We start from the raw sequence: 18,087 nt of genomic DNA, 5'->3' as shown, positions 1-18,087 counted from the left end.
AAAAAACAAAACACATTAGTATATTGATGATTGTGCAGCTTTTCTCCCCCCTAAAATATTTTAAAAACACAACCCAGCTGTTGTAGTAGTCACTTTCTAGCCCAAATGGAATCCAATATATAGCATTAGTAGCAAGGCTTGTTGAAGCCTTAGGCCGCAAGCTGTGAACTTTCACCCAGATTTGCTGACTGTATACTGAACTTTTACTTAGCTACATGAAGGAAGGCCCCCAAAACCGGTGCAAACTAGAAAGATAAGGAAGCTACAATCTCAGCAGAAGCTACAACCTTAGAGGTAAGAGAAGAAACGGCCTGCCTAGAGACAACGAAAGGACCCAATGAAGAATGGGAAGACCCCAGACCCTAATATTACTATTGGTCCGAACTGTCTCGTGAAGGGAGGGGAACTTAAAATTGTAAGGGTATAATTGCCCAGGGATTTCTTTGTTCTGGGTCCCTCTCCAGAGGCACCCAGCTCGAGCTGTTTTCACTGCTGTACCAATCAATAAATTCGTCTGGCATATGCCATATCAGAGACTCTGCTTTGGGAAACCTAGGGTCGAGCCAGAGGGGAGAGAAAGTGCCCGAGAGCGTCTGTGTATGTGAGCGAGGAGTACAAAAAGGGGCACCCCTCAGCTCGATGGAGCTGCCCGCTGTGAAGGGACTCCAGTCCTAGCAGTTAAACTCTCAGGTGGTGTGCATGCAACTCCCTGAATGGTGTGTGTATGCTTGGGCAGGGGCTTCTCCTTTAACACAGCAAACCACCTGCACATACACAACATAGAAGTGCATAGAAAAAAAAATCCCACACCCATGTTTTTCTCTTAATTCATTTGCATTTTGTCTCACACCTTTTTCTAGGTTGCTGATTTCTCCATATAACTTATGGAGCTGCTTGGCAGAAAAGGACCTGGGGGTGTTGGTTGACAGCCACCTGAATATGAGCCAGCAGTGTGCCCAGGTGGCCAAGAAAGCCAATGGCATCCTGGCTTGTATCAAAAATCGTGTGGCCAGCAGGACTAGGGAAGTGATCGTGCCCCTGTACTCGGCACTGGTGAGGCCGCACCTCGAATACTGTGTTTAGTTTTGGGCCCCTCACTACAAGAGAGACATTGAGGTGCTGGAGCATGTCCAGAGAAGGGCAATGAAGCTGGTGAAGGGTCTAGAGCACAAGGCTGATGGGGAGCGGCTGAGGGACCTGGGGTCGTTTAGCCTGGAGAAAAGGAGGCTCAGGGGAGACCTTATCACTCTCTACAACTACCTGAAAGGAGGTTGTAGAGAGGTGGGGGTCGATCTCTTCTCCCAAGTAACAAGTGATAGGACGAGAGGAAATGGCCTCAAGTTGCGCCAGGGGAGGTTTAGACTGGATATTAGGAAATTTTACTTCACTGAAAGGGTTGTCAAGCATTGGAACAGGCTTCCCAGGGAAGTGGTTGAGTCACCATCCCTGGAAGTATTTAAAAGACCTTTGGATGAGGTGCTTAGGGACATGGTATAGTGGTGGTCTTGGTAGTGTTAGGTTTACGGTTGGACTCGATGATCTTAAAGGTCTTTTCCAACCTATACGATTCTGTGATTATGTTCAGCCTTTCCCAAGGAAGTGCCAATTCTACATGTATGTTTATTCACTGGGAAAACTGCCATACTCGTTTCCCTAGACAAAAGTAGGTTTTGGGTGTTTTCTAAGGATTGATTATAGCTCTGCTAAGGAGGTCACCTCTTACCTCCTTGCCCTTTCCCATTACATTTTAAGTGTAGCTCCTTATTATGACAGGAATTATCCCATATGGTTCAAAAAGATGAGAAAAGTAAAATGTTCTAGACACCCCCCCCAAAGTGAAAGAATCCACTTAATCTGAATCACATTCAGATTTACAAAGTTCTTTTGCATTTTTAAAATTGTTTTTATTTAGGAAGTGAAATTAAAACTTGTAAACTATAAATACAAATGTCAAGGTATTACATGAAATATCCAGATGTACTTTATCTTTTTAAATTTCTCACAAATATTTCCTATGGAATTCAACAAACAACAGGGAAACCAAACAAGTTTAAGTTCTGTATACAATGAAAATCAAGTTAGATACTGCCAATTTGTCAATTCATAAAAGTTTCTACCTGACACAAATGAAAGCTCTAAAAACTACAATTCATTCATTAATGATACACCAACTGCTATTTTTAACATTGTTATTTGCATTAAGCAAGCTGTCTAGAACCAGGTGTATTTAACCCACTGTTAACTCAGTGGCATCACAAACTTTTAAAATATTTTATTTATATACTGTCACCAATATATATATATGTACTGCGAAGAGGGCCAAAAACTTGCAAAAAAAGGTCAAATTTCACATGTTTGCATTAATATTTTTGTACTTTTTTCCCCAAATAGCAAAGCTGAACCACTGTTTTCACAGTTTCTTTAATTTGCCAAAAACACGTAACTCCATCTATATCAAAGAAGCAGAAGAGCAAGCTTAACAGCAACTTTCATTTACGCATTTTTTTGTGAGGGGAAAAAAGGGTGTATCCATTTTAGATATTACCTTATGCATATAAAAAAAACCCCACCAATAATAGGTTCACTACATTTATTTAAAAATCATAATATTTCTTAAAAAAGAGCATTACATTCTGCACACTGCTCTCAAAGGATGCCAGGGACATGTGGATGACCAGTCTTCTCCCCTCTTAAAAAAAAAAATTTACAGTGTACATAAAGCAGGGTGTTCACAATAGTTACAGAAAAATCATTACAATTTACCATCAACAATGAACAAAAATAAAATCCACTCTCTGCTGCTGTTTCAAAATTTCAGTGTTAGTCTTGTGTGGCCTTTCCCTCCCCCAAATATTTGTAATGAACTAAAACATTACATCTGGTGAACAGCAGATTCCACTACACCTCAAATGCAGAACACCTATGAAGCAGAGGAATGTTGGCTTTTTAAACAGAAGCAGATATTAAAAAAAAAAAAAAAAAAAAAAGGTGCAGGACTCCTTCAGTTCTTCACTAGTCTTAGAAAAACTTTCCAGAATACTGCTTCACACTATAAAAAAGAAAAAATAATCTTGCATTAGAATCCTTCAACATCTGCATACTGCTTCACACTATAAAAGAAAAAGAAAAAAGCATGTATTAGAATGATTGACCATACATCTTGCATCAATATTCACAATGGCATTCTTAAAAGATTAAACTACAAATTCCCAATACATTTAAAAGTAAATAATTTTAAAAGATTAATGGCTAATAATTATAGGCATATAATTATTTTAAGCACATTTAAATATTAGTAATCTAAAGCCAAACATTCAAGTTAATCATTAACAAATGCTATGATAGCCAACATGTTATTAAAGCAAAACTAAGCAAACTAATAAGTTGAAACTGTTAATATTTTGCAGAAGAGAAAGTAATGCCAGCAAGGTGTGAAATGCTGCATAACAGCACCAATTGATTTCAACTTGTCCTGTAGAGGCATGGTCTGTGCCATATGGCAGACTGTGATTTGTTGTCAGTTAAGTTATCTAAAAACAACAAAATCACTAGTCTTCCACACAGAACTAGACCAACATCCACTGAAATCTTCTATATTTTCTACAGGTTCTATGTAATTTATTACAAGTAGGTTTTTGCAGCAATTTTCACCAGAGAAATGAGAGGGCTGCTTGGTTAAGGTGTCTTCCATCAAGATTAGTTTTGAGGGAATCTTCATTTTAGTTAGAACAGAGAAAAGAAGAGAATCAAGGCAGAACTACCACTGAAGTTAGGTTCAACAGTTACTTAAATCCTGCCTTCTAAAAACTATATTGCAGAGAAGAAGAGCTTTAGAATGTAGTAGTAGGAAAGTCAGTTTAAAATTGACAGTAAGGACAGCATTAAGCTTCAACTTGCCTGTTCTGCAGTAAATACTGAGCATTTTGTATCTGGTCCTGTGTTCCTGTAATAGTTATTATTCGATCTTCTGAGCCTTCTAGTGGTTCATCAATTTTGATTGAAGCTCCTGACTCATGACGTATTTGTTTGATTCTCTGGCCTCCCTTTCCAATAATAGATCCTGCCAACTAGGGAAGAAAATAAAGCATTCATTTCTTGATATAACTTCCTCTGCAAAAACACAGTACTGTTCAAATAACTTCCATCAATCTAGTTTTAAGAGTTGCAATGGAAGCTTACTCTTCCAAAACATCCAAAACCAAAGTTTTGAAGCTTACTGCCTCAAAACATCCTCTGTAACGTTTATTATATAAACACAGGTGGGATAAAGTTGGAAGAACCAGATGCTTGTTTGTAAAAACAAGTTATGTAGACCATCTCTATTATTGAATATTAACAATTAAAAAAATAGTTCAGTGCATCTCTAAAGTGAAGACAAAACAAACATCCTTAAGAATAAACTTTTGGTGATTTAGAAACACTTGATTTATATTAAAAGTACTTGTCAAGCATCCCAAATACTTTTGATTTACTTACATAGTCTGAGAAAAGGCTGTGACTTTCTATTTATTTATTTATTTATTCACAAGTGGAAAGCAAGTCGGCTTCACTTACATCTTTGGGAATCGTTACTTGTGTTGTGATGATGGGTCCACCAAGATCTCCATATGAACCACGGCCCCCTGTGTAAGAATAGTCTGATTTAAACATATGCATCAAGCCTCTTACTGACTAAATGAAGTGCATGTCAAAGTTCTCTATAAAAACTTACCATATCCAGAGCCACCCTCAAACTATAAGAAAAAGAGAAAGAAAACCCTTAAATAGCAAATAGCCATGATTCATTAACATGTTTTCATCTCAAGTATCATACTGTTAACTTTGAGCCTATTTTATGCAAAAATCCTAACCCACAACCTTAATCTAAGTGTCATTAGAGGCAAACTGGGGAAGAGGGCAGATCAGGAACAAAAGGGGGTGGGAGGAAATATCTCATAAGAACCTCTTAGCTTACTCTGTTAAAATCTCTAAGAATAAGTCATCAAGATCCAGCCATACCAGTTTACCAAGCAACCTTATCAACTCAGCTGGTAAACAGCTCTTGATGCTGATCTACTCCTGACCCTTGGACTAAACTAACATTCAAATAAAAAGATCAGAGTTCAGCCTTATTACTACTACCTATACAGCTCAGGAGAGCCTTATTACTACTGCCTATACAGTCTCAGTTTGGGACAAGACATTTACCTGGTAACTGTCAATCCTCCTATTCCATCTATATCTTGAGGAAAAACCAAGTCAACTCTAATAACTTTATAATTAGTCTCTCCATTCAGACTATGCTACAATCCTTTGTATCTTAGAAGGGACAATCATGACACTAATAACTGCTGTTCTGCTAAAACTACCATATACCAAATCCAAATCACTGCAGTGCAGCACTCCTGACTGCTTTTATTTTCAGGATTTGTAGACTGGTACTTGATATCAAGTGCTTAATTTGATCTAATGCCTTCTAAATGCACAAACACCCATTTTAATATCTTCCTGTAGAAGCAGAGAATAGATGTGCACACTTCTCTAGAACTCAACTTATATCACTGAACTACAGAAATACAGGAATTTGTGTGAATTACTTGTTTGCAGAAGTTGTAATGCAACAACTTTTTCCAAAAAACTATTTACCTGCTAGCTTTTTGGAGCCACATCAAAACGGAAGCTATTCAGAAAAAAATTGTTCAGCTGATCATCTGTTTCTAAGCAACCTGTGTTGTGTAATCACGTTGCTTAGCAATACAGATCATAATACAACATAATAGAGCTTGTAGTGGATTGCAAAATACAAAAGAATAAAGGACACTGCTTAGAACTTAATTCAGGAGCTGATCAGAGCTGCATATTCCACACACATACTTTTCCACCTATTTCTGCTGATATTTTGCACAGGGAATCCCTTTTTCGGGCTAACTTGTTTTAATGAACAATTCTTTTCTTGACCCTTTCTGCTGCTTCTCCTCCCCAGACTACAAGACAGCAAATGAATTTGACAGCAGATGAGCAATTATAACTGCAGTGTTTATGTAAGCTAGGAACTAACATTTAATATTTGGCAGCACTTTGCCATCTTCTAGACAGCATAAACACTTGCTGACACCCTTTGAACTTTCCTTCCTAAACCCCCTAAGAGTAAGAAGTTTGATAAACACAAATCAAATGGAATACTTTCAAATATATGGATAGGTAACACACAATAGTTATCCACAACTATAAGTAAAGAATTATTTTTAACATTCCTTGTTTGAAACAGGAGAAAACACAACATGATGAAGTTAACATAAAACATATTCCTAAATAGATGCACCTACAGGGTGTTGGAAAGCAAGAGTTACAGTGAAAGTTACAACTTAGAACACTAAAATAGGGTACAAAAGAGGCAATACAACAGAAAAGCTTCTCTCTTTTGGCTGTGCTGCTGCATACTTCCACTGTGGAACATTAACTGCCTGTATAGGATTCACTGTTCAGGACATAAACTGCCAATAACCTGAGTTAGAAGGACAGATTTAGGGATTTCTCAATAGGTGCAAGCTGCCACTGACTACATTCAATCACAAGAAATTCCACTTATCACTTAACCAATTCAAATGATTTTCTCAAAAATCAACTATTAAACCAGTCAAATAAAAGCATGACCACACTCACCAACTCTGGTGGCTGCATGTCATCACAGGCATCCACATGACACTGCATCATCTTCCAGGCACAACATAATAGGAGGAAAAGAGGAAATGAATCCAAATTAAGTCCATGTCATGGAGGCTTATAGGTAACTTGGCAAGCAAATGCATACATACCAATATAGAGAAACATTTTTCTGCACTACTTAAACTACTACAAAGACTCAAAAGTACATGATATAGACCAGTTACAAGATTCACTCCCTTTTACTTTCACTGCAAGGGAACTGTAACTCGTCACACTTCTTTCTTCCTTGTTTCTGTGGTGTAAACAGATTTTCCTCTTACAAAGAACGTCAGACAGCTAAGGGGAGAGCAAAGCTCGAACAATTTGTTTGTTTTTTTTAAACACCTTTGAGTACTAAAACTGTACTATATACTAAAAGATGTTACTCTCAGATACAAAAACCTTCTATTTCTCTCATGCATTAAAAAACCCCAGAAAAGGCATTTAATAAAACAAGTAACTCATTGATATATCTATGTCAACAGCAGGTCAAGCAGGAAGGACATGGCTTCTCATATTTTATTAATTCATTTCCATATACCTCATATAGCCAATAGCTAAACTAACAATCTACTAGTGCCTAATTATATTGGAAATCCAATTACTTTTTTTTTTTTTTTTAAAGTGATATACAGCATTTCTTTCCTTCAGAATTCTACAACAAACATTGGGGAAAAGAAAATCAAAACAATTATGAAAATATAATTTGTAGAATCCACTTTAAATTACTATTAAGGCAAAGCCCTTTGCTGGGTTAAAACGTGCAACACAACATGAATAGCACATTAAAATATAAATGCTCATTTAAAAACAGTTCCTGAAATACTAGGTGCAAGGATAACTTAAAGATACATAACAGAATTTTCTTCTCTACAGACTCATTTGTGCTAGCTACTACTGGCAACCAATGGAAATGAAATAGAAACCAAAGGAAACGCTGACTGGATAAGACAAAGAGCATAGTATTAATAAGAATTTATTGACTTTTACATCTAATGAAAGAATATGCATGCAATCCTAACTGATGGCAAATTCCTTATTGTAACTTTCCCTTATTTTTTAGGGATTGGCCCAGAAGAGTGAAATTTTGTTAATTTCTTTTAGTATTTTATATAAATGTGTCAAACATCTTTCCTTCACAGATTTTTTTTTACATGCTCCTTAATGTCAAATCTCTTAAACATGAAGTACTTTTAATATTTTTTGTGTATGTACCTTTACTGAAGTGCTTATACAGACATGTGTATATACACACATACATATATATATATGTTAAGAAATACCAAGAAGTAGGAATCATTTGAATGAGCAAAAGCAGATTAGATGTCTGAACATACACTCTACTTTTAAACAGACATTCTGATTTAGTTCTCAATTAACTCCAATTTAAAAATACTTTGAAAGCATTAGGAATTGACCATTTAAAAAAAAGGGGGAGGGGAGGATTAAATGGCTTTATATGCACTTCTCTACCTTATTTTTTCTCCCCCCCCCCCGTATGTTTTTGGGCATTTGTATATATCTAAAGCACCCATGAGGATGGGGGTGTTAAAAAAGAAATAGTGGAAACGCATTCATGTTTTCTCAGCTATCAAAATAGCCATTATGGTTCATAGGCATTTGATTTGGAGTAGTTACAGCCTAAAATATATACCTCTGTAATAAGAGAAACAATGCATGTATGTCTTTCAGTAAAATGCCTCAGAATAGAGATTTTATATATATATATAAAAATCCATATTATTTTTTTCCTCCCATCTTAGAATTTACAAGGCTGTCAGTATTGTTGCATCTCAGAAAATTCAAGTTTCACCATCCAGTCTTGGTTCACCATCTTACAAGTCTTGAACTACTGAATTTTTCCGCCTTTAGCAGAGAAGAGAACTGGCAGAAAACGAGGATTTCTGTAGATTCAACATCTCCAAGATGTTGGTCTGAGAAGAGAATCTATTATTGTCTTTTAATGTATTTATGTAAAATGGCATTCCTGAAAGCAGCCTTTCCCACGCATTACTTCACAAACCACAACGATGTTGGTTTACTCTAGTTTAAATGTTTTGCTAGAGAATGGTTTCTATATGAAATGCATAGTAGCTCAAGATAACCTTATATTTCTGGCATGACACTTCCAGCTTCAGCCTCGCAATCCATGGAAAGACTTCTCATCTGCTTATACAATTAAGGATACTGGGATTATGGCTAACTAACACTAGAAATTAAATACAATCTGTGTCAGAAAGCAGTCCTCATTGTAGGCAGGCTATGAAACTTGGGCATAAAGCAGCCAAAGCCATGAGCAGCTCCACTGTGAAGAAATAAAATTGCTTTTCAGAACATGGAAAATGAGCAGAGATGACTCACACTTGTTTGTAGAAACTCATGTCAAGAAAGCCAAGGTTAACCTGATCAAAGTCAGACTAAATAGAGTTCAAATAGATTTTCTATTCTAAATGGAATGGAACAGAACTAGAACACACTATTGCCCAAGCTGAAGATTGCACTCAACTGGATACCCAAGGAAGGGCAGGCTGCTCTGTTTATATGCCCTGACACTGGTTTTACCAGCTGCAAATATGAAAACACAAAAACTGAGCTTTGAAAACATAAGAATACAAATAAGGAATCTTAGAGGTATAGTTCATGATTCTTCTAGTTTCTTAAGACCCAGAGTAGCATAGACAACTTGGTGGTTTTGGTGTTGGGTTTTTTGCTTGGTTTTTTTTTGTAATTTTAAGTGCAAGTCTTTCCTTTCAATATTTCTGCTAGGCTTCTAGTGCCCCAATTTTGACATTCTTGTAATATGTCCTCTTCCAGTATGTATTACTGGAAGTAATTGCCTCTTCCTCCCAGAAGGAGGCAACGTGTAAATCTCATTTAGGTAGCCCATTTCATAGCTCCTCTCCACTTCTTTCTCTTCCATTCATTTAAAAGAAAAATTTAAAAAATCTCATCTAACCTGTCATCCTAAGGAACATGCCAAACAGAACCAGAGGAGAAAAAAAGACTGTTACCACAAAGATTTACCTCCCAGATGCCTATGATTTCTCTTCCCAGGAAAGAGGATACAACAGTAAATGACTACCAGGAAGTCACATTTCAGAGTACAACATGGAAGAGTATCTTTAAGCCTTTTTTAATTCTCCCCATCCCCCAACATGGTTGAATGTACCTCATTTCATTTAAAATTCAACTTATCAGTGGCCCTGGCTCCAAAATATTTGGAATTACAGTAGATTTTTTTTTTTGCAGACATAGAAATTGACATAAAGACAAGAATTAATTTGAAAAAGCAATCATCTGCCAGACCAACTAGAGCTCTTTATAGATATTATTCATGTTCTCTTAAATTCTGCTAACATCTGTTGGAAAACATCATTCTGACATGCTTTATTGATCTGAAAAGCCTCCCAATTCCTATTTCTGTCATCCTGATTAAAAAGAAAAAGTCTAAAAGAAGGTCCGTGTAATAAAACCTGCGGGCACTGTGCTCTACCAACTTTCTATTCCATTGTTGATGGCAGGTAAGGAAAAACAACCAACCAAACAAAAAAAACCCACAAACCGAAACCATGCAGCAGATCACATCCCAAATACCCTTTACACCCCAAACAGTCATCTTCTTGGGGGGACCATTTGTATAGCCAAAACGTTTTGGTGATATTGAAGTTTATCAGAAGCACACATGCCCCACACTTAAATGTATGTATTCAAGAACAGTTTCCTCAGATACTGAAAGTGCTAACTGTATTTACTAAACAAAACAATATGAATTTTAACCCCTACCATTCCATCATAACGGTCTCCAGGTCTACCCCTTCGGTCATAAGACATAAGATCTCTAAAATGAGAAAAAGCAGCAGCACATGACTCATGTTATAAACTAGCTTATATATTCTAATTAAAATTTTCATGATTTGCACACAACTATAAATTTCCGAATGCTTTAGCCAAGTTCTGAATGACATGAAATAAAGTTACAGAACTACTGACTATAGTCCTGATAGACTGCTACATTGCAGAAATAATTAAATTCAAATACTTTTTTTAAATTCTCTGGTGCAATGCACGCTCAATCCTGCATAATCACTACCGATATGGAGCGTGAAACAAGTCCTGGAAACATGAGCACAATTCAGCAAATTTTACTCGAGTTTTGTACAATGCATTTATGCAACAGCTTACCCGCCACGAGGAGGTGGTGGAGGAGGAAGAGGAAGATTACGAGCTCTGCTGCCACCTCTGCCACCACGACCTGGTGGAGGTGGTGGAGGTCCTCTACGAGGGCTCATATCATCATAATCTCTTCTTGATGGAGGCATAGGTCGTCCACCACGACCAGGAGGCATTCGATCAAAGCCTCCTCTTCCACGCATTGGAAAGCCTACTGGACGTCCCCTTCTATCATCAAACATCATTGTGAAGCCACCGTAGTCATATGTTTCATCATAGAAATTGGGATCATAAGGCTGGGCCCGTCCTTTAATTGGAGACTAAGACACACAAAAAAACCCAAAAACAACACCACCCCTCCCCCCTGGTTAGCACTGACTGTTACAATTATTATATGTCATTAAATTACTATATTAAATGTATAAATATGAATTTATACATTCTATGTTCTTGATTTCACAATGCTAATAAGAAAGGCAGGGATGGTGATATGCTTCCTGAGAACTTAACTATGATAGAGAAACTTCTGTTACTGATGGGTGACATGTACGTTTGTCTCACTTCTTCCCCAATTTTAAATTTCTTATTTTACTGATATGTAAAGCATGACTAACGGTCCATTGGTACCAAAAAATGCTTTCCTCTTCCATAAGGTACACCCCAATTCTAGAAAACAGGAATAATTTCAAAGGGTGCTAACAATCCAATACTTATTTTGTTACTGGAGAAGTAAGAGGCACTGAATTCAAAATAGAAATGGAAAGATACAATTTTCCATCCAAATCATCCCGACTTTCATGAATACCAATGAAAGAATAAGTTTAAGACACATTACCTCAGAGATAAGATCCAAGATAATCTTGATACATTCCACAACTCTATCAGGTTTTCCACCAATAAGCACCACTCTATCAGTGGAATGAGGACAACACTCTTGGAAGAGCTTAATGGTGGTCTGTGTGTTCTGTTGAAGAAAAAAAAACAACCACCCCAAAAATCTTCAAATAGAAGTATTTTAAACAATTTTATAAAATTTATTGAAAACAAAATGGGTAAGACACACACTAAAACATTTTTAAAGAAACAATCAAACCAGAGCATTAAACTTCCAGTCATTTTAAGTGAATGCTTGCTTCTGAGTTCTTACAACAAATTTAATCTTAGGATATTATGTTTTTAAGACCTGAAATGACATCAGTTTGTATGAAATGCTAGTGAAGAGGAAAAAAGTTCAATTTTTAAAATCTTTCAATTATGGCTCATCTACATGGTCATTTAATCAAATATTAGCAAAAGGACCACATATCCGTTATAAGCTTACAGGTTATATAAACCTTCACATACCATAGAAACATGCTTTGGATGCAAGACAGCAACGTTGCCAGGATTATGTCTAGTCATCTTGCCTTCCTCAGTCCACACAAATAGTAGCTTACGCCTAAACTGACCTGGAATTGCCTTTGACACAATGCCAGGAAAGGCTAGAAAACAACACTCTAGATTCAGAGACCACTAGCTTTTTAGAACAAAACCTCATTCCTTCACAAAGAACGGTCCTTCACAAAGGAAACAGTGGTCTTCAAGGAAGCAGAACTAAAAAACCCAACCCAAACCAAACAAAAAAAACCCACCCAAAAAAACCAAACCACACACACCACACAACAAAACACCAAAACCCACCAAACCCCCAAACCAACCAACCCCCAAAACCAATCAAAAAACCCCAACCAGCAACCTCCCCAACAAAAAACAAAACCCACAACAAAAAGACCCAAAACCCACCCAAAAACAACCCACCCCAAAAACCCACCCCATACTACCTTTTTATAGCAATATTCAAACATCTATTAAATGATCATTGTTAGAGTTTATGGAGATGCATCCATGCTAAACCATTTCCAAGTCCAACACCACCAATATAGTCTATTCAGCAGTTCCCAGAAGGAGTGATGAATGGCATTTTAATTTTTAAAAGTATCCTTTATTTATAAAGATTACTCTACTGCTAATAGTCCTAGGCTCTATCATCAACAGCCACTTTTTCTGACTTTTTGCAAGAAAGTTGCAATAAGTAACTCAGATTGGTCTCAAAACACAGAAATCATGTATGAAATACGTTCTGAAGGAATTATTGCACAGATGATGCTTACACTCACTGTTTATGAACACAAAAACCTAATTTGTTTATAGAATAAAAGCAGAATCTGAAAAGAATAGGAAACAGTACCTCTCTGAGTTCTTTGATTTTAGCACCCTTGACACCAATAATTCCTCCTGCTAGACTTTGGTGAATTAGAAGTCTTAATTCACAGTCAAAGTCGCTACCTTTGTAGTGTTGATACTGTAAGTAAGATGCATACAAGGAAAGAATAAAATATTAGTCAGGGGGAAAAATAATTGAAAAATCAAAATACTAATTTTGGGGTTTTTTTGTTAAGGTTTTTCTCCAAACACCACGGTATGACTTAATTTGCTGCTGAACTGTAATGCTGTATTTGCTATGATAGAATCACACCTATTTAAGTACTTTGCCTCAACATGAGATTATGTCAAATTAGTTTTCCTTATTTCTTTTATTACTACTGTATACAATTTTAAGATATCAAACAGCACAACACGCTTGCTTACAAAGCCAAGGCAGGATGGAAATTACAATACAGCTACTTCAAACTGGGGACTAAACATGTCAGGAGACAGGTGTTTTGAAGGAGAGGAGACTGTTCCAAATATTAATTTTCTAGGAAGAGATTGTCTCTGTCCTCTACCAAAAAAAATTGCCAACACATAGTTTGAGAGCTATAGGCCTCCTTTCAAAAAAGGCTGGGTTTTATTGTCTAATTTAACATATTAAAAATAGCACACAATCATATAGAATTATCTTGGTTTAAAAATATAAATTTATACCTCTGAAGAAGAAACAAACCTAAGAGACATACCTCTTCTAAAGTAGGGATAATCTTCTTCAAGATTTCTCCAATTGTCTCTGTATCTGCACTTATACTCAAGATGCTGTTAGAGGCCATAGTGTCAGAAAATATGGAGGTGGAAAAGTAGTAGAATTAAGTTTAGTATTCATAATCATACACAAAATTCTAACAAGATTGACTACACGGAAGAACTTAAAATTAGTATTCCCCATTTAAAGTAAACCTGTTCACTGGATTTACAACACATGCATCTTTGTTTATGCCCAATATATATGCATGATGAATTTAAGACTAGGTAGGTCTTGCAGAGAGAGCGAGTGAGAGTGAGCAAGAAAGAGCTTTTGGAAGGGCTCAGATTAAGTGGGCAAGAAATCGACGCAGAACTGAAAGTAGAAGTGAATATTCATGTTCCCCACCACCACTAATTTAGTATACCCTTGCCATTATGTTGGTAAAACTGGCACACCTTCTTGTAGAAAAAGTGGGGATATGCAAGTGGTCAATGTTATATCTGGAGTAAGGTTGAGACCAGTTAGAAATTAGATTACTAATGGGCTCTGCAAAAAAGGAATATAAATACAAGGACCCCCCCCCAAACAAACAAACAAAACAAAACACCAAAAACCCCCACAAACAAAAACGTAACACAAATGAGAAGTGAAGGAAAGTGAACTAGAGTTAGTATTTAATCAGAAATAATTATGAACAGACAAATGTTGGGGGAAGCAAGGTGGGCCACAAAGACAGAGCTAGAGACTCTTGAAACAATTTGATTTATAATGCAGTGAATATGCAACACTTGAAGCTGTGCTCCTTCCATTGAAATAAAATTAGTGGATTGTTTGGGTGGCCAACTCACGTAAAAGTTCAGTGACAAAAAGACTTAATGGGGAAAATAAGACAGAAAACTTTAAAAAACAATACACGGTCTATAAGGGGATACTATTTAATTATATAAAAGGCAGGTAATAAAATACATTTCTCTCTTTCTAATCAGGCAGTGAGGCATAAACTGTTGGGACATACCGCTCGGGGCCACTGCTGTCTGGGACTGAAACACTTGCATTGTACTGCATTGGTCATTGGCGTTCGTGGATGTTGGCATTGGGCATGGGTATTCAATCAGAAGTTGTCAAGTATGGTACCCGTTTGGCAACAAGCACATTTTTGGGCATAGCCAACCAGGGTTTTCACATGGGCGTTCAGGGGCGGATGGGCCAACGTCATGGTGGGCAACGCAGGGGCAAGTCGATCCAGTACATGGGTAACGGAGATATATGGCCAAAAAAACAAGGAGAGGGAAAAGGGGGGAAAAGCAATAAATTTTAATTTAATACAAACTATACTCATTACTCTCAGTTAATGAAACAAGCTTAAGTTGTTCTGAAGACTAACACAATAATGGATTGCTACATCGACTGTGGCTTAACAGTATGGATCTTAATGAGTTACTTTATCTGACTAAACTACTTTTTACTTTTAACATAATGATGTTTCAGTAGCAGGCTGGCTCATTAATGTAGACACAAAAACTGTTGAGATCCATATTACCGAAACCTTGGGCAAGTTGGGAAAGTTAGTATTCCAGACCAATTAAATTATCTGGACTTAGGTGATTTATTTATTTACTTAAAACAAACAAGCAAACACACTAGCTGCCAAAGTTAGTGAGTGTATGTATGATTCCTGACCACTTCAGCTTAATCCTCAATTCTAGTTGCTATAGTTTGTGAACTTAGTTGGAACTGATTCTGTAATGATATATTAGCAGATATTGTGTTGAACACAGTCTTGCTTGAAAAAATTGCTGAAATTGTAGCTGATGCTAAGTACAGGAGTGTAAACAAATGGAATTTAAGAAGCATTGCCAAGTTTTATAAATACATAACATTTACGCTGAACACGTGTCTAATCACAAGAGTCAACCCACTATAAAATATGAATAGGTAAATAAGTCATGACCATTTAAAATGCTTCCAAGTAACAGAATAAAATGTTTCTTTACTGTTCTATACCCATATTTAAATCATGCAACCTTAACATGAATGTTTTTGTGCTTTATGTCCAAGCTGTTAAAGTAAGAACAGATGGACCATTATGGGTTTTTTTAAAGGAAGTTAAAGAATTCCTCTATCACTGGGTTAAGCCAGCCACCTGCAATAATTTTCAATAGTACTATAATTGATTCACACATATGGGAAATAGTACAGTTAATGGTTTTAAGCTTTGCCAAATATTTCTAATGAAAGATATTAACTCATTTGAAGTGTGTAATTTAGAGGAACCCTGTTTGAAAGCAAAGAGGTTTAAAATAAACCTCTCCTCCCACATAACTCAAGCTGTGTTTTAATTACACAAACTGAAAAACTAAAGTTATCTCCTCTAACAATAATTATAAATGGCTTATAATTAGATTATTGTTGTCTAGATTTGAATTTCTTGATTTCTAGAAATGTATGCAATCAAGTTTTCAATGTAGTGCTCTGAAAGAATTGGTGTTAAATTAATTCAAACTCATATATACTCACATCTGTACGAAGTGCCTTAATATTTTTGCCACCTTTTCCAATCACTGCTCCAGCATTCTGGAAAACAGTTTTCAGAAGTTATGTTATGCTAATACAGCACAGACTACATTTTTGAACTGAAGACTAAGAACAATGTATCTATTTCTGCATTACCTTGTGGGATGCATTTAGGGGTGGAGTGGGGCTTGTTTTGCTTTTGAAAGGTTCAAATTAAATCAAAACATAAACTGACATGGTTTTACCATGGGGAAAAAAGGTCAAAACAGCTCTTACCACTGAACTTTGGAAAGAGATAAAAATACTCAATAATATTATTTCAATTTCAAATTTAAGTTTCTAGGCAATTCTGCCTGTGTTAAAACCATCTCAGAGTATGACTGAAAAAATACCTTATGGGATTCCATGCATGTTATGTAGGTCAAGGATTTTCCTAATTTATTTGATCACTTTTTTTAAAAAATGTTTGCAAATTTCACTTTCACACTCCGAACATTTGATAATTTCAAATGCTACTTTGGGTCTAAACCTATGTAACTCAACTGACCACTCAGGTAGGTACAGTCTGAAGAATGTAAAGCCTATATATATATATATATAAATTGCTAATCTCTAGTTGCTAAAAATCAACAGGAATAAACTCAGATATTCAAGAGAGGCAACTGTAAAGCTACATTTTAACCAAGCTATTTCAAGAACTACATGCAAAATTATTGCTTTTATTATGCAGTTCATACATGATGCTAACAGCACCACAAACATTTTGCAGCGCTCCATGTAACTTGACTATTCATCAGAAATGCCACGCAGAGTTAAGGTAACATTCCCCTGCCCCGACACAAAAGATTGAGTTACTTCAGACAGCGCAAACATCTGTAATGACTGGAAACATTAAAGGAGATTTGTAAATAGCAATTTCACTGTGACAATTTATACTAGTCAATGAAGCGATTGCAATCCCTGAAACATCACTCCCATATTTCCTCCTGTTGATACATACAGATTTACTAAATCTGGGGAAATTACTAAAAATCCTGAGCAAGTCCTCATCTTGCCTCTCATATTTAATTTACAATCATAAGCTGATCATTCTCTAAACTGCTTGCTTTCTAAAGACTAATACAGAGTCATTCCCCGGAAACAATTACATTCCACTCAAACATAAGAAAAGTGGCTTATAATTTCTATTGCTTTATTTTTTCAATGAGTACATTGTTTTAAATCAGAAAAGTCCCATAGATCATTAAAGACTCATCCTTGAAAAAATTTATTGAAGATAATCCCATTGCAATACACTTCTACTATCATTCATGTACACTTACAAATATTCCTAATAAGTTATTTTATATTAACTAAAGCACACGTTCTTTCTAAACATACACTACAACATACGCTTTGTCACCACTGTCTTAAGCAATGGTATAAGCAGAAACACAGTGATACTGAAAAAGCATACTTTGCTTTGAAGCAAGATGCGCAATTCAACCATCTCATCTGTATTCCGAGATCTTTTGAAGGCCTGTTCTTCTTCCATATCTTCTGCAGGACGTTTGCCTGTAGACAGGTCCATAGGGGGGAAAAACACAAACTTATATTTAACTAAGTCATGATAAAATTGTACATCAAGCTTATGCACTGTATTCCTAATGAAGCATTCCTTCCTATTAGCCCAACGCTAACTTCTGACATCTACCCTGAGTATCTATAGCACAGAAACAGGTTTTTACTTCATCGGCCTACATATCAATTAATTATTGAAGATTCATTCCAAACCCATGAAC

General features: G+C 36.3%; 1 protein-coding gene across 16 annotated transcripts in view; it reads right to left on the bottom strand.

Moving 5' to 3' along the window:
* Positions 1 to 1,891: 1,891 nt before the first annotated feature.
* The window catches only part of LOC140650593 (heterogeneous nuclear ribonucleoprotein K), a 20,054-nt gene continuing 3,858 nt past the window's right edge, over positions 1,892 to 18,087 (bottom strand). For 4 of the 16 annotated variants that reach the window (XM_072859126.1, XM_072859125.1, XM_072859127.1 and 1 more), the window contains exons 4-16: positions 17,763 to 17,873; positions 16,310 to 16,366; positions 14,808 to 14,851; positions 13,791 to 13,863; positions 13,082 to 13,195; positions 11,690 to 11,818; positions 10,867 to 11,174; positions 10,468 to 10,522; positions 6,643 to 6,693; positions 4,712 to 4,733; positions 4,555 to 4,637; positions 3,898 to 4,067; positions 1,893 to 3,110 (exon numbers count right to left, since the gene is read on the bottom strand). In XM_072859126.1, coding sequence (XP_072715227.1) covers positions 3,077 to 3,110; positions 3,898 to 4,067; positions 4,555 to 4,637; positions 4,712 to 4,733; positions 6,643 to 6,693; positions 10,468 to 10,522; positions 10,867 to 11,174; positions 11,690 to 11,818; positions 13,082 to 13,195; positions 13,791 to 13,863; positions 14,808 to 14,851; positions 16,310 to 16,366; positions 17,763 to 17,873 — 1,251 coding nt within the window. In that variant the 3' untranslated portion in view covers positions 1,893 to 3,076. Of the gene's footprint in view, positions 3,111 to 3,897; positions 4,068 to 4,554; positions 4,638 to 4,711; positions 4,734 to 6,642; positions 6,694 to 10,467; positions 10,523 to 10,866; positions 11,175 to 11,689; positions 11,819 to 13,081; positions 13,196 to 13,790; positions 13,864 to 14,807; positions 14,852 to 16,309; positions 16,367 to 17,762; positions 17,874 to 18,087 lie in introns of those variants that run through there. The other 12 variants (XM_072859136.1, XM_072859134.1, XM_072859135.1 and 9 more) reach the window with 7 other exon arrangements.

Source organism: Ciconia boyciana, chromosome 4 (genome assembly GCF_034638445.1).
Source record: "Ciconia boyciana chromosome 4, ASM3463844v1, whole genome shotgun sequence".
NCBI lineage: Eukaryota > Metazoa > Chordata > Aves > Ciconiiformes > Ciconiidae > Ciconia > Ciconia boyciana.
The sequence above is the reverse complement of the archived record's forward strand: the minus strand, read 5'-3'. Positions and strand labels throughout refer to the sequence as shown.